The following is a 13335-nucleotide window of genomic DNA, read 5'->3' as shown; positions in this document are numbered from 1 at the left end:
TTGAAGAAAGATTCACTGCCTCTCTTTAAAATGTTTTATTGTTCAAAAATCATATTTACATTATTTTCCAGGACTAATGAAGCAGTCTGTAAAGAATGAGGTTTTATATGAGTTGTGCCTCACTGATTCTATGACTGTTTCAACATATCTAATCTTTGCTTTGCAGATGTCTGCAGGTCTCGGTGAAATTAACTGTTTTTATTGTCAAATCATATAAACTTAAAAAACAGCTGTTTCACTTTGTCGACCATAGAAGATATGATGGCATGTTCAGAATTGAGGTCTGTGCATTGATTTCCTACTGAAACTCTAAAAACTAGTAAGAAAACTGCAGATATTTATTATTTAAAAATAAATGTTAGGAAGCGTTGAGGATTTCTCTTATTTCAAAGTTATGAGTCTCTGACATTTAAAACTTAATCTGTTTCGAGCTCACATCTTTGACTTGCTTTGCAAGAGTCTGCAGGTCTTGAATTCATGACATATTAGTACCGAATAATATGAAGCTTAAGGCAGTTTCATCTGGTACATTACAAAAAAGAAATGTAATGGTAGGTTAAGGATTCAGGTTTGTGCGTTTATTTCCTCCTGAAAGGAAAACGAGCTCTGAAAAGTATAAATGTGATAAGTTTAAGACCTTTTAGAGGCTTTTAGATCATCCAGTGTGGCACTCAAACCTGCAGACACCTTACGAGCAGCCAGCTATCTACCAGATAGAATTAATGACCAACAAAAGTATATGATATAAATGTTAAGGCCCTGTCACACATATCTGTATGACAGAAACTTGTGCCGGCGCATACGAAATATCGGCAATAGGTTGATATAAATTAAGGGTAAGTTGGGATCGTTTGAAGGACGCAGACGACACGCCGAACACGCCAGACATGCACATCTCCGTATGACAGAAACGTATGCCGGCGCATAGGAAAATGTGTCAGAGTCCAAATACGTCCAACTTTTTCACAGCGGTGTTGTAGCTGACGTATACATAACGAATACATAACAAATTATTATACGCATGTCAAACATTGATAGCTTATCATTTACTTATTTAAAACGTATCAGAGTGTCTGGCCAACGGAGCTGGTGAAGTGCCATCTGGTTCACGTCATGCTGATGCTGGAGAACATGCTGAACGCTAGCTGTACTGTAGAAACACGTTTAATAAGTTACTCCGTCGTCAGGCTTAATGTTAACATAGGGTAGGAATAGGTTATCCACTCGTTATCAATACATTGGCTGTAGGGTTCACCGTCAGCCGACGTAGCCTATATCTAACGTTCCTCTAACGTAGTCACGTAGGTATTCATGTAGGTATTCACGTACTATATTTACGTAGGTAAGTATTTACGTACGTATTCCGTATTCACGTATGTCTAACGTCATGTAGGTATTCACGTACTATACTTACGTAGGTAAGTATTTACGTACGTATTCCATATTCACGTATGTATAACGTAACGTAACGTCTGCATATCTTATGAAGCACACGTCGAGTACGTCCGGTAATTTTGAACATGCTCAAAACATCAGCGTTCAACAACGCACCCCAGCGTAACACAGTGAGCTCTTAACGAACACTACTTATACCTTACCTTATATCTACGTAAACCAGCGTGTTGCCGATATTTTGTATACGCCATATTTTTGTATAAGTTATGCATTCATTGGGTATTCGTCTGATACATTTTGTATAAGTAAGTGATACTCTATCAATAGGTTAGACATGCGTATCTGTATATGTTCACTTTTCCGATCCGATGAAAAGTTGGACGTATTTGGACTCTGACAAATTTTCATATGCGCCGGCATACGTTTCTGTCATACGGATATGTGTGACAGGACCTTTAGGAAGCATGAAAGTTTTCTCTAATTCCCACCTTAAGACTCTAACATTTGAAACATCTTTGGGACATCTAGTGTATTTCTCCGTCTCACATCTCATCTTTGTTTTGTCATTTTGCATAGATCAAGTGCCAGCTAGCTATATAAATACCGACAACTATAATTAAAGTATCTAGTGTAAATGTTAGGATGCATTCAGCAAAGAAATCACTCTGATTTACAACTTATGAGTGACTAACATTTGAAACTTCTTTGGGATAATGCTGTATATCTTCTGTGATCTCATCTTTGTTTTGTGGAGATCAATTGTACGGCTGCCCTGAGAAGCAAGTGGGAGAAGAAATCTGGTGAAGTGTAATAGACATAGTTTTTCTCTCTTGTGTTTATGAAACAAAGTATTTATATATCTGGCAAAAGCCTTTTTTTCCACCTGTTCTTATGTCATAAACACAGGACAGAAAACAATGTAGATCAGAATTTCTTTTTCTCACTTCCCTCTCAGGGCTTCCGTACAATCATCTGCAGGTCTTGATTACATTTTTCTTGATTTAATACAAAATAATATAACACTTAAGAAACAACAGTATTATCCTGAACATGGACCAAAATAATACATTCAGGGTACAGATTTGATTTCATGCTGAAAAACTGACACTTGCAGTCTTTACTGTATGTAGAGACTTTAAGATCTTCCAGAAGGCTTTAGATTATCCAGATTAATGCTAAAACCTGCATCGTACAGTATTTATCATATAAAAATACTGACTACAATAACAAAAATGTAGATTTTTCTTAAGACATTAAAGAGTTTCAAACATATGCATGGCTGCTCTCCCTTCAAATTTGGTCACTCACTTATTTCTGGGCAGAAAAAAGTTGCAAACAACCAGTTCAAGTGTGAAACAAAATGCAGGCATGAATGCTGAATATATGGGACACAAATACCAAATAGCTTTCTCATATATCAGGATCCTATTGAAGGGTCATCAATTACAGATGAAACCTCTTTAGCTCGTCCAATCACCAGAGATTGTCTGCACCCACCCTGACCCATCTCTCCCAGCTGCCTTTCTCTTACTGGGTTACAAGAGCATGAGGACTGCATACACACACACACACACACACACACACACACACACACACACACACACACACACACACACACACACACACAGACACACACACACAGACACACAGACACACACACACACAGACACACACAGACACACACACAGACACACACACACACACACACACACACACACACACAGACACACACACAGACACACACACACACAAACACACACACACACACTGGTACACAGATACGTCTAGAAGTTGAGGTTCTTTGGGACCTCCCAGGGGAACTCCTTCCTGCCAAAATGTCCGTAGCAGGCTGTCTTCTGGTAGATTGGTCTCTTCAGGTCCAGGTCTCTGCAGTACAATAAAGATACATTCAGGTGCGTATAGGTTGACTGATGTGAAGTATAGTCAGTGGTGGAAAGTACATTTACTCAAATATAGTACTTAACGACAAATGTGAGGTAATTTAATTGAGTATTTAAATTTTACGATACTTTATAATTCCAGGTGGCAACCTCCAGGTCTGAAAAGTGAAGTGCTTTAAACTTGCATTCTTTCTAATGGCCAGCAGGGGGCGACTGCACTGGTTATAAATAATCTATGAGAAAGTTCTCTTTTGATTTATTACCTCAGTAAACAGTGTACACATGAGTTTATGGTTTATTTTACTGCAGAATGAATACTTGAAGTACATTTTGTTTAAAAGTTTTAAGTACTTATTTTAAGTAAGTCATTTTGCATGCAGGACTTTTACTTGTAATAGAGTATTTCTCCACTGTGGTATTGCTACTTTTACTTAAGTAAAGTATTTGAGTACTTCTTCCACCACTGACTATAGTTACATTTTCCACAACTATCAAAGTAGAAGCTATCAGTTTACTGCCGACCTGACGATGACGCCGGGTCTAAGATCAAAGTTTTTATTGACGATCTGCAGCAGCTCCTTCTCGCTCTGCTGAGAGGAGCCGTAGGTGAAGAGGGAGATGGAGAGAGGGTGGGCCACTCCGATCGCATACGCCACCTTAAAATACAAAAAAGAGAAAATAATTATAAATAATAGACTTTAAATAGAGTTTTATTCTGTATGTATTTATGAGTAGGACTGACCTCCTTTGTTAGAAACTGACTGGACCACAAGATACACTACAGCTGATAAAAAAATAAGACACAACGCACTTAACTCACAATTAGACTTTAAAGACCCGGAACTGTATCCTTAATGTAGATGATAAAAAAAGGAAAGACGAGGACAGCGCTCCAATTTGACCTTTTAATATTACCACACAGAGGTTTCGGGCAAGACGCCCTTCTTCTTCTTCTTCTTCTTCTCCATCATGAAACAGGAAAGGGTCAAACACAAAGTTGGAAGCTCACTATTGAAATCTGAAACATGATTCTATGGTGTAGCATTCACATTTACCTTCAATGAATCTGAGAGGCCCAAACCATGAGTCCAAAAGTGAACAGGGGTGTCCACATATTTTTGGCCATACAGTATAGATTGGATTTATTCCAACAAAGTATATTAATTATATATAAAGTAACATTAAATAGCTTCCTGTAATTGTGAACTCTGTTGTGTTATCCTATGAGATAATCTCCCAGATTAAATACTAAAGCCTGAAAGCAGAAATACAGAATTTTCCAAAATAACTTTACAGCTGAGCAACATTACATTTGTGTATTCAAGCTTAACGTGTTTTTCCTCCAAGTTTCAGGTAAAAAGAAAAGCATAAAACCGGTGAAAGCAGCTCCACGCTTAACAGCGCAGATGATTTTGGAAGGATTTCTCACCTGCACCAGCACCCTCCTGCACAGTTTGGCCTTCACCAGAGATTTTGCCACCCAGCGGGCGGCGTAGGCTGCTGAGCGGTCCACCTTGGTGGAGTCCTTCCCAGAGAACGCCCCACCGCCGTGGGCCCCCCAACCACCGTACGTGTCGACGATGATCTTCCTGCCCGTCACTCCAGCATCGCCCTGATAGAGAGTCACACAAAGAATTGTCTCCAATGCTCACGCAAGAATCGTGTAAACATTATTGTTCTTCAGTATCTTTTACTTTAAGTTTTTTACATTGAAAGAAAAAAAGACTTTTACCTGTGGTCCACCGATCACAAAGCGTCCGCTGGGCTGCAGGTGATAGGTGGTGTTCTCGTCCAGGTACCTCGAGGGGACCACGGCCTTGATGACTTTCTCCTTCAGGACCTCCTTCTGCTCCTCCAGGCTCACGACTTCGTCGTGCTGCACTGAAATCACCACAGTGTGAACCCTCTTGGGGATCACAGCGCCGTTCTCTTGGGTGTAGTGAACCGTCACCTGGATGCATGGGAGTGGAGAGGTTTTAGCATCTTTACTGTAGAAATGAGAGATCATATATCTCCTGCTTTATGCAACCTGCACTGGCTCCCTGTATCTTTAAGAATTGTCTTTGGGCACTAAATAGCGTGGCCTCCTCTCGTATCACAGACTCCCTAACGTTTATGACGTCCACAAACCCTCAGATCCTCCACAGCTGCTCTTCCTAAGTTCCCAAGGTCACCACTAACATCTTTGGGGATGCTACTTTTAGCCACAACGCCCCACAAATGTGGAACACTCTATCTTTAAATATTAGACTTGCAGACTCAGTGGACAGTTTTAAATGCCATGTTGTAGTTTTTCTTTTTAGATAATAGTAACTCTTTCTCCCCATTCTTCCTTGTGTATGTGTATGGTTTTTGAACTAGATTGTTTTGTTTTTGCTGCTGAATTGTAAAGCACTTTGTGTTGCAGTTGCATTTCTGTGCATTAAACGTGTAGTATAAATAAAGTTCCTTCATTCATTCACATTACATTGTGACATGCTCAAATTAGGAGCTATGGTTCCAGTGTTAAGACATGTTAAATGATTTATATTTTCAATTGTAAGCCAACACACAAGAAGCTCCTCATCTATAGACCTCATTCCTCGTTTTAGATTTGAGCTTTTGCAAACGAAGAGCTGAGTCTGAGTGTCACATGTGCAGTGAGTTCAAAGAACCAGAGCGATACGTGCGCAGCCTGAAGCTGCTGGAGGGGCTATTGGAAAGACGTTTCCCAGCTCAGATGTTGCATTCCAGCTTGCTCTGGTTGCACATTCTTGAGGTCACTATCACTGTCCCACCTACTAGAGAGTCATCATAAACATAGTGAGAACCACTGGCTTGACACCCTCTAGGATATCTCAATTTAAAGATTTGATTCACATGTAAATATTAATATTTAGGTTTTATTTTGGATCAGCGTCTGACTTTTTAGTTAATTTAGGAGGTAGAGTACTGGGATTAGTGCTGAGCAAAAAATGTAAGGATCAAATTAAATAAAATAGAACTGTGTTTATCCCGAGGGAGATTGTTGTGCAGCAGTTGCATTACAAAGTAGGAACGAGTGCAAATATAAAATATCAAGGTCCTAATACAAAATATAAAGAGCTTAAAATCTAGGATTCTGCACTCATACACACTAGTATATAAGTCTTGTGTGTCCTGTCTAGATTATACTTTATGAATTTGGTCAAATGTAACACGGTTCATTACAAAACAATTATATTATTTTTGTAAATTCATAAGCTTACAGTGAGGGTCCGGGATGGGAACCCCCAAACATCAGACATGATTCTGATTCATAACAGACGTGAATGTGCCTGAAAGATCTTTAACTTGTATATTTTGTACGGACATCCCTGAATTAATGCGGTGGAAGTTTTATTTGTATTATTAATGTAATATTTATGGTGCTAAGCAGAATCTAACTGAAAGTGAAAGATCTCTGTGTGCACACGGTTACATTAACATCAGATATAAACAACACGTTTACTGTTAAAGACTGGGATTTCATTAAGTGATTATTTCAGGTCTGAACCTTATAAGGTAACCTTTATTGTGGTAGTTTTTATTTGTAGAGCGTTGCTCAGGAGGCTTTTGTTTCATTATGATGTGAGAAGTTATGTTCACGTCTGATAAATGTTTCACGACTGCAACAGTAGATTTTGGTGTGTTATAAATCCATAACACTAACTAACTACATCAGTACTACATGTTCTGGGCATTTTGTCAGTAGTGTGTTTGGATCCCCCACCTGCGTCTTTGAGTCCGGACGGAGCCAGGGGACAGTCCCGTTACGTCTCAGTTCGGCCATCTTGGCGTTGAGCTTGTGTGCGAGGACGACGGTGAGGGGCATGCACTCCTCTGTCTCATCTGTGGCGTATCCAAACATCAGACCCTGTCCCCACAGGATGAAAGTAATAAGTGAGGTTGTCATCAATGTCTTTGTTGTATCCAGTGGTGAAATGTCACTAAATATATAAATATAAATATATTTTGATGCTAATAATTTTTTAAGTAAGATTTTGAATGCAGGACTTGTACTTGTAAGGGAGTATTGTTACACTGTAGTATTGCTGAAGTAAAATATCTAAAGAATTTCTTGCATCAATGCCTTTTCGTAGCAACCTCATGTTACCATCCTTTACTATATAAAGAAAAAGAGTTGAATTTAAGAGCTGTCCATTAACTGACTCTGTGGTTTAAGTGTCTTTCAGTATTTATGTGAATAGCAACATCATTTAAGTTCTTCAAAAATTAAAATGGGAGAGCCCTGGTTATTAAAACAATCAGTATGTGTTCCAAGTTGTGTCGTGTCGTGTCGTGTCGTGTTGTGTCGTATTGTGTGTTTTTCAGATGACCTGGTCTCCAGCTCCGATGTCACTCTCCTGACGATCAATATGAACTCCCTGAGCGATGTCAGGGGACTGCTGCTCGAGGGCCACCAGCACGTTACAGGTCTTATAATCAAAACCTGAGAGGTGGACATGCAGAGTTTACACATTTTACATTAAAGAACAACTGACTTGTTGTTTGGCTCATGTTTATGCATGCAGACACCAGTCCCAGTGGGACGTCTTCACTCGTGCATCAAACCAACTGTTGAAGGAGCAGGTGCAGCGAGGGGTTCCACTCACCTTTGTCTGAGTTGTCATATCCGATGTTTAGGATGGTTTCTCTCACCACCTTTTGGTAGTCCACGTTGGCTCGTGATGTGATCTCACCACAAAGCAGCACCATGCCGGTCTTACACACCGTCTCTGTGTCGACACACAGAGGATATCACATTGAATGTGTGTCTTGATAAGATCGAAGTGTGCAAGCTGGGCTTTTTTCAGCAGATGTAAAGTTTAAACAATTCCTTCTGACGGCATGAGAATGAATGCAAATTATTACAAAGTCAGACTGAGGAGATCAGAAGTTTATTAAGAATTTTCTTTCTTTTTGTTTTCACAATTTCTCATTTTATTTTAGTTGTATATACCTCTTATTATACATGTTTTACTCTTTGTCTATGTAGCTGTACTTATTTGCTGCTGCAACAACCTAATGTTGTCAGCTAAAGAAAAGTATGTCTCTTTGATAAACTTTCTTCCACTTGTGTAAAGTCTGTTGTAAGACATAATCACCTACTGATTTGAGGAACTACAATCCTCTCTTATTTGTGCTCTACTTCCCTCTGCTGGAGGGAAACACATCGTTACTCACCACAAGCCACTTTGGCATCCGGGTCTTGCTTCAGGTGAGCATCCAGCACAGCGTCACTGATCTGGTCACATATCTTATCTGGAAGAGAGATTTAAATACATGAATATCTGTCAGTGTGCCAGGTCGTTCCCTGGTGTGACTTTCTGCTGCACATGTCACACATTCCTCATGTGGGCAGAGCCTGTAAATATCACATTTCCCCGCTCCATCAGAAGACTACACATCACTCCTATTAGGAGCTACAGCTCTAGGAATAGCCTCAGCTCTGTATGTGTGACATGATACACTGTAACTCCATCAGATCATTAAAGCACCGCCTTCATTCATCCATCAGTCATTAACTGTACTGCAATACATTTCCTTTCTTTTACTTCCACTTCATCACAATTTATATTGTACTTTCACTGCACCCCATGTATCTGACAACTACTGTTATAGATCTTCCACACAAAACGTGAGAATCTATCAAATATGATGCAACGCTCAGTGCACAAAATCTCCTTCTCATCAAGTCAGTTTATTATGTCCTTTAATGAGTCTTTAAAAGTATTAAAAAAAAAGTATTAAAAAAAATACATTTACAACCTATCATTATTTTCAAATATTATTTTTATAACTTGCTTCAAGTTTCATTTTCAAAAGTTTCATTTTTAATTATTCTATTGCGGCAATCTGCTTTTATTCTTGCTAATTTCAAGGTAAAGACACATTTTCAAACACACTGATTTCAATTAAAATCTAAATAATAAAATACTATAAACTATATATAATTTATTTTTATTGTTGTCACTTTATGTTTTGGATTTTAAGGTTTTTAGGACTCAATTACAGACATACATGTCTTCATAAGATCGAACCTTTGGCAGATTTAACAATAAATACTTTTACTCTGTGGTATTAATACATCTACTTTAGCAAAGAAGATCTTACACCACTGGAGAAGGAAGTGTGAGTTACAACCAGGGGTAAATATAACAAACTACATGTGCACTTCTTACTGTTGTATTTCTCTGTACTTTCTGTATTGTACTGTATTGTAAACTGTGAGACACTCGAACAAAAGAAAAGAGATAAATCAGCAGCTGCAGCAGAGAAGAAGCTGCAGGAGCATCTGTTTAATGTCCAATATTCACTTTTACAACTTTTGTATCAACCACTTGCCACTACTTGCCACTTTACTTTCTTGTTCTTTTGCTGTAACAAGGTACATTTCCATTGTGGGACTAATGAAGGATTTATTATTTGTCTGTCCAGCTGTCTGTTCACCTGTCTGTTCACATGTCTGTTCACCTGTCTGTCCAGCTGTCTGTACAGCTGTCTGTTCACCTGTCTGTTCACCTGTCTGTCCAGCTGTCTGTCTACCTGTATGTTCACCTGTCTGTCCAGCTGTCTGTCTACCTGTCTGTTTACCTGTCTGTCTACCTGTATGTTCACCTGTCTGTCCAGCTGTCTGTCTACCTGTCTGTTTACCTGTCTGTCCAGCTGTCTGTTTACCTGTCTGTCCAGCTGTCTGTTTACCTGTCTGTTTACCTGTCTGTCCAGCTGTCTGTTTACCTGTCTGTCCAGCTGTCTGTTTACCTGTCTGTCTACCTGTATGTTCACCTGTCTGTCCAGCTGTCTGTCTACCTGTCTGTTTACCTGTCTGTCCAGCTGTCTGTTTACCTGTCTGTCCAGCTGTCTGTTTACCTGTCCACCTCAGGAGGGTCGAGCTCCGGCCAGCTGACTCTCTACACGTGTACCTTCAGTGGCCGAGTTTCAGATGATATAAAGGGGCGCGGTCGCACCTGAACCGCACCACCCGGCGGGCGTGCAGTGACCCTAATCAAACACACCTAAAATGCTGTGACATTAATCTCATTCAGCTCAATATGTGTGAGCGGCTCAGTGACTGCTTATATTTCGCACTGGGGATGAAGGAGTTGGGAAGCTGGACCTGGAGCAGATTGAGGACTTCAAGGTGCACACGAGTTACAGAATGAAGTGATGCACGTGAGTCCCACAACAAAGTCGTGTGCAAAAAAAAGCAGATCGTTTTGCTTTAACGTGTGTGTGTGTGTGTGTGTGTGTGTGTGTGTGTGTGTGTGTGTGTGTGTGTGTGTGTGTGGATACAGCTGCTTTAGAGTTATGTCTTTACATTTCTGTGTTGATGCCTTGGTGATGTTGTATTCTGCTGTTAAAGTGACACGTTATTAACTTTATTAACTTTATGTGGCCTAGTAATACTTGCTGCACCCGCAGTCGCAGTGTCCATTGACCTTTTGTTTATTGTTGGTAATAATAGTATAATTGATAATCAGTTGTATGCACAGGCTGCAAATGTCTATCTATAGATAAGGAATTTATGGCTTGGACAAAATGTGCATTTTTTTCCAAACTAAATTTTATTTTGCACAATAATTCCACTTTTAGTATGTTTAGAATATTCTAATACTACAGTTTTCATCCCTGTTTCAAACTCACCTGGGCAAATGTGAGGCCCAGAGTAATGTGCAACAGTGCCATTATTATGTTTGTCCGAAGAGCTCAAATGACCGCGAGTCAATTAATCGATCATTTATTGCATGTAGTGCAATCAACAGTGAGACTTGTGGTATCAGCAGAGATCACTGACCTCTGAAGTTATCAAACCAGTCAATCTGACAGCTGCAGTTCTCGGGTCACTGTTCACGGGTTTCCTGTGTGTCAATAAACTAAGTTTAAGATACAACTGAATTCCTGAATGATTTAGGACCAGCACTACCCACATGTTGTATTTGTAATAACTCTGGTCCAAAAGTGTCTCCAACAGGAACAGCTGCAGTTGTAAGTTCCTCGTGTCAAATGACCAACTGACTCTTCAAACTGAGTAAATGTGAATGGCAGCAGTTGTTGATTCAACTTAATATATTACGTTTATTGAACTTGATGACTTTGAAGTAATTATTCAAGTTTAGTTCAGTTAACTTAGTTTTAAGTTAAAGCAACGTTTAAAATGATCCACAGTTGAGCTACAGTGCAACTTTCCTGCACTTGTAATACATCCTAAGCATCATGTGCAGCTGCAAGTTTTGTCTTTGATAATGAACTAAAGATCTAATCTAAATCAAATCTAATTTCATAGCCGTGTTGTGCAGGATCCACGCTTTAAAGCAGAGGTGTCTGGCTTTTCAAACTATTTTTTTTACAGGCACAATGCCTCCATGCAGCATTCAGGACTTTGCACATTCCTCAAAGTCATCAATGATCACTGGAACATAAAAGTGTTTAACACCACCACTCCACATTGACAATCTACAGCAGCAGCATGGAGAGGGTGTCCGTTACTCACCAGGGTGTCCCTCTCCCACAGACTCCGAGGTAAACATGAAGGAGCCGTCTTGAGAAGCGTGCTCGTTATTTCCATCCATTGTACCATTCATTTTGTGCCACGCTGCAGGCTGGATAGAGATAGAAGAAGTGATGGCTGTGGAGGAGAGAAGCTGTTCTTGTGTTTCTTATGAAAACAGGGGAACAAAGACGGACAGATAGTGCGGCTGCACTCTAATCTCACAGTCCCAGAGCAGAGCAGCCGTATAACTCTGCACTATATAAGGCAAAGACAACACACACACATGGGGGGGGGGGAGGGTGCCATGTGAACCAGTGGGTTAGACCATTCAGAGGCGAGGAAGGGGAGGTGGGATTCCTTTTTTCCTCTTCTTCTTGGAGTCACTTTTGTTTTTTTTACTCCTCCCATGCTGAAAGTTTGAACTTCAGAAAGTGGACTCATCAAACTCAGATCCGTCTGATGGTCGAACTCTTGCATCAGACAGTTTATTTCACCCGAGTTTTACGTGGAAGCTCTTCCATGGATTCATTCATGCTTACTCTTTGTTTCTTTGTACCTGGGGGCCCCTGAGGTCTGTGATGGGGATCTGTGGCTGAGTACACATGGAGCCATCTGCCAATAGGACAATCCCAGCTCAGATATGACCTGATACAGGATCAAGTAGATTTACTCAAATACTTTACTTAAGTACAATTTTGAGGTACTTGTACTTGAGTATTACTATTTAATGCTACATTTGACTTCTCTACATTTATTTGACAGCTTTAGTTACTCTACAGATTCAGATTATTAATACAACATATAAATCAACTAATACATGATGATGTAATATTGTAGATTAAGCTACCCAGCAGTATTTAAAATCATTCAAATGAGCTCCACCTTTACCTTTAAAAACATTAAAGTGACTCATTAATGCATCAATAATTATAATCCAATTGTCCCTGTCCTGCTCCACAGACAGGCTCAGGAACTCTTTTCGTCCCCCTGGCCATAAGACTGCACACCTCCTCTCAGTGATGCCGGGGGATTCAAACATTCCAACAATTCAAACATTTCATACACTCCAAACTTTCAAACCATAAAACAAAAACAGTGGTCAATGTTGCCGTGTTGTAAAATTACTTTTGTAATTATTTATAATGTACACCCTTTATCGCTTATTTTTAATTTAATTTGTACTTACTTTTTAATGGAGGGAGGGGGGGAGATGTGTAATGTTAAATAATTATATAATGTATAATGTATAATGTATTTTAAGCTACTGGATGCATAAGATAGTATCTATCTATCTATATAGTTTCATTATTATGAAATGAGCCATTATTCATAATGAGTACTTTTACTTTTGGTACTTTAAAATATATTTCAATGCTAATACTTTTGTACTTTTACTGAAGTATGAGTTTGACTGCAGGACTCTTACTTGTATTTTTACACTCATAAAGTCATATTACTACTTTCCATCCATTGTTACAGATTAAACTACCAAAAGTATATGAAGTAGTTCAAGTACAGCTTTCATTCTGCCTAAAGAGTACTTTTACT

General features: G+C 39.4%; 1 protein-coding gene across 2 annotated transcripts; it reads right to left on the bottom strand.

Annotated features, from left to right (window-relative positions):
* Positions 1–3111: 3111 nt before the first annotated feature.
* On the bottom strand, positions 3112–12011 carry LOC115025052 (S-adenosylmethionine synthase). Of its 2 annotated transcripts, none has more exons than XM_029457081.1 (9): positions 11788–12011; positions 8481–8558; positions 7910–8032; positions 7634–7746; positions 7027–7170; positions 5029–5247; positions 4726–4908; positions 3819–3952; positions 3112–3282 (listed from the first exon to the last, which is right to left on the bottom strand). In XM_029457081.1, exons 1-9 carry the CDS (start codon positions 11876–11878, stop codon positions 3180–3182), a joined length of 1188 nt encoding a protein of 395 aa, XP_029312941.1. In that variant the 5' UTR covers positions 11879–12011; the 3' UTR covers positions 3112–3179. The 2 variants fall into 2 exon arrangements, with proteins under 2 accessions (XP_029312941.1, XP_029312942.1); XM_029457082.1 differs by lacking the exon at positions 3112–3282 and adding an exon at positions 4039–4080 and having other exon boundaries at positions 3886–3952.
* Between the last annotated feature and the right edge of the window lie 1324 nt (positions 12012–13335).

The sequence above is a fragment of the Cottoperca gobio genome, chromosome 19 (genome assembly GCF_900634415.1).
Source record: "Cottoperca gobio chromosome 19, fCotGob3.1, whole genome shotgun sequence".
Classification (NCBI taxonomy): Eukaryota; Metazoa; Chordata; class Actinopteri; order Perciformes; family Bovichtidae; genus Cottoperca; species Cottoperca gobio.
The sequence above is the reverse complement of the archived record's forward strand: the minus strand, read 5'-3'. Positions and strand labels throughout refer to the sequence as shown.

What these genes read in the sequence shown, in the direction of transcription:
- LOC115025052 (XM_029457081.1), bottom strand. Translation starts at nt 11,878, where the DNA reads ATGAATGGTACAATGGATGGAAATAACGAGCACGCTTCTCAAGACGGC. An exon ending in ATATGACAACTCAGACAAAG is followed by an intron (nt 7,747 to 7,909) that starts GTGAGTGGAACC and finishes TCCACCTCTCAG; the next exon opens with GTTTTGATTATAAGACCTGT. An exon ending in AGACCCGGCGTCATCGTCAG is followed by an intron (nt 3,283 to 3,818) that starts GTCGGCAGTAAA and finishes ATTGTACTGCAG; the next exon opens with AGACCTGGACCTGAAGAGAC.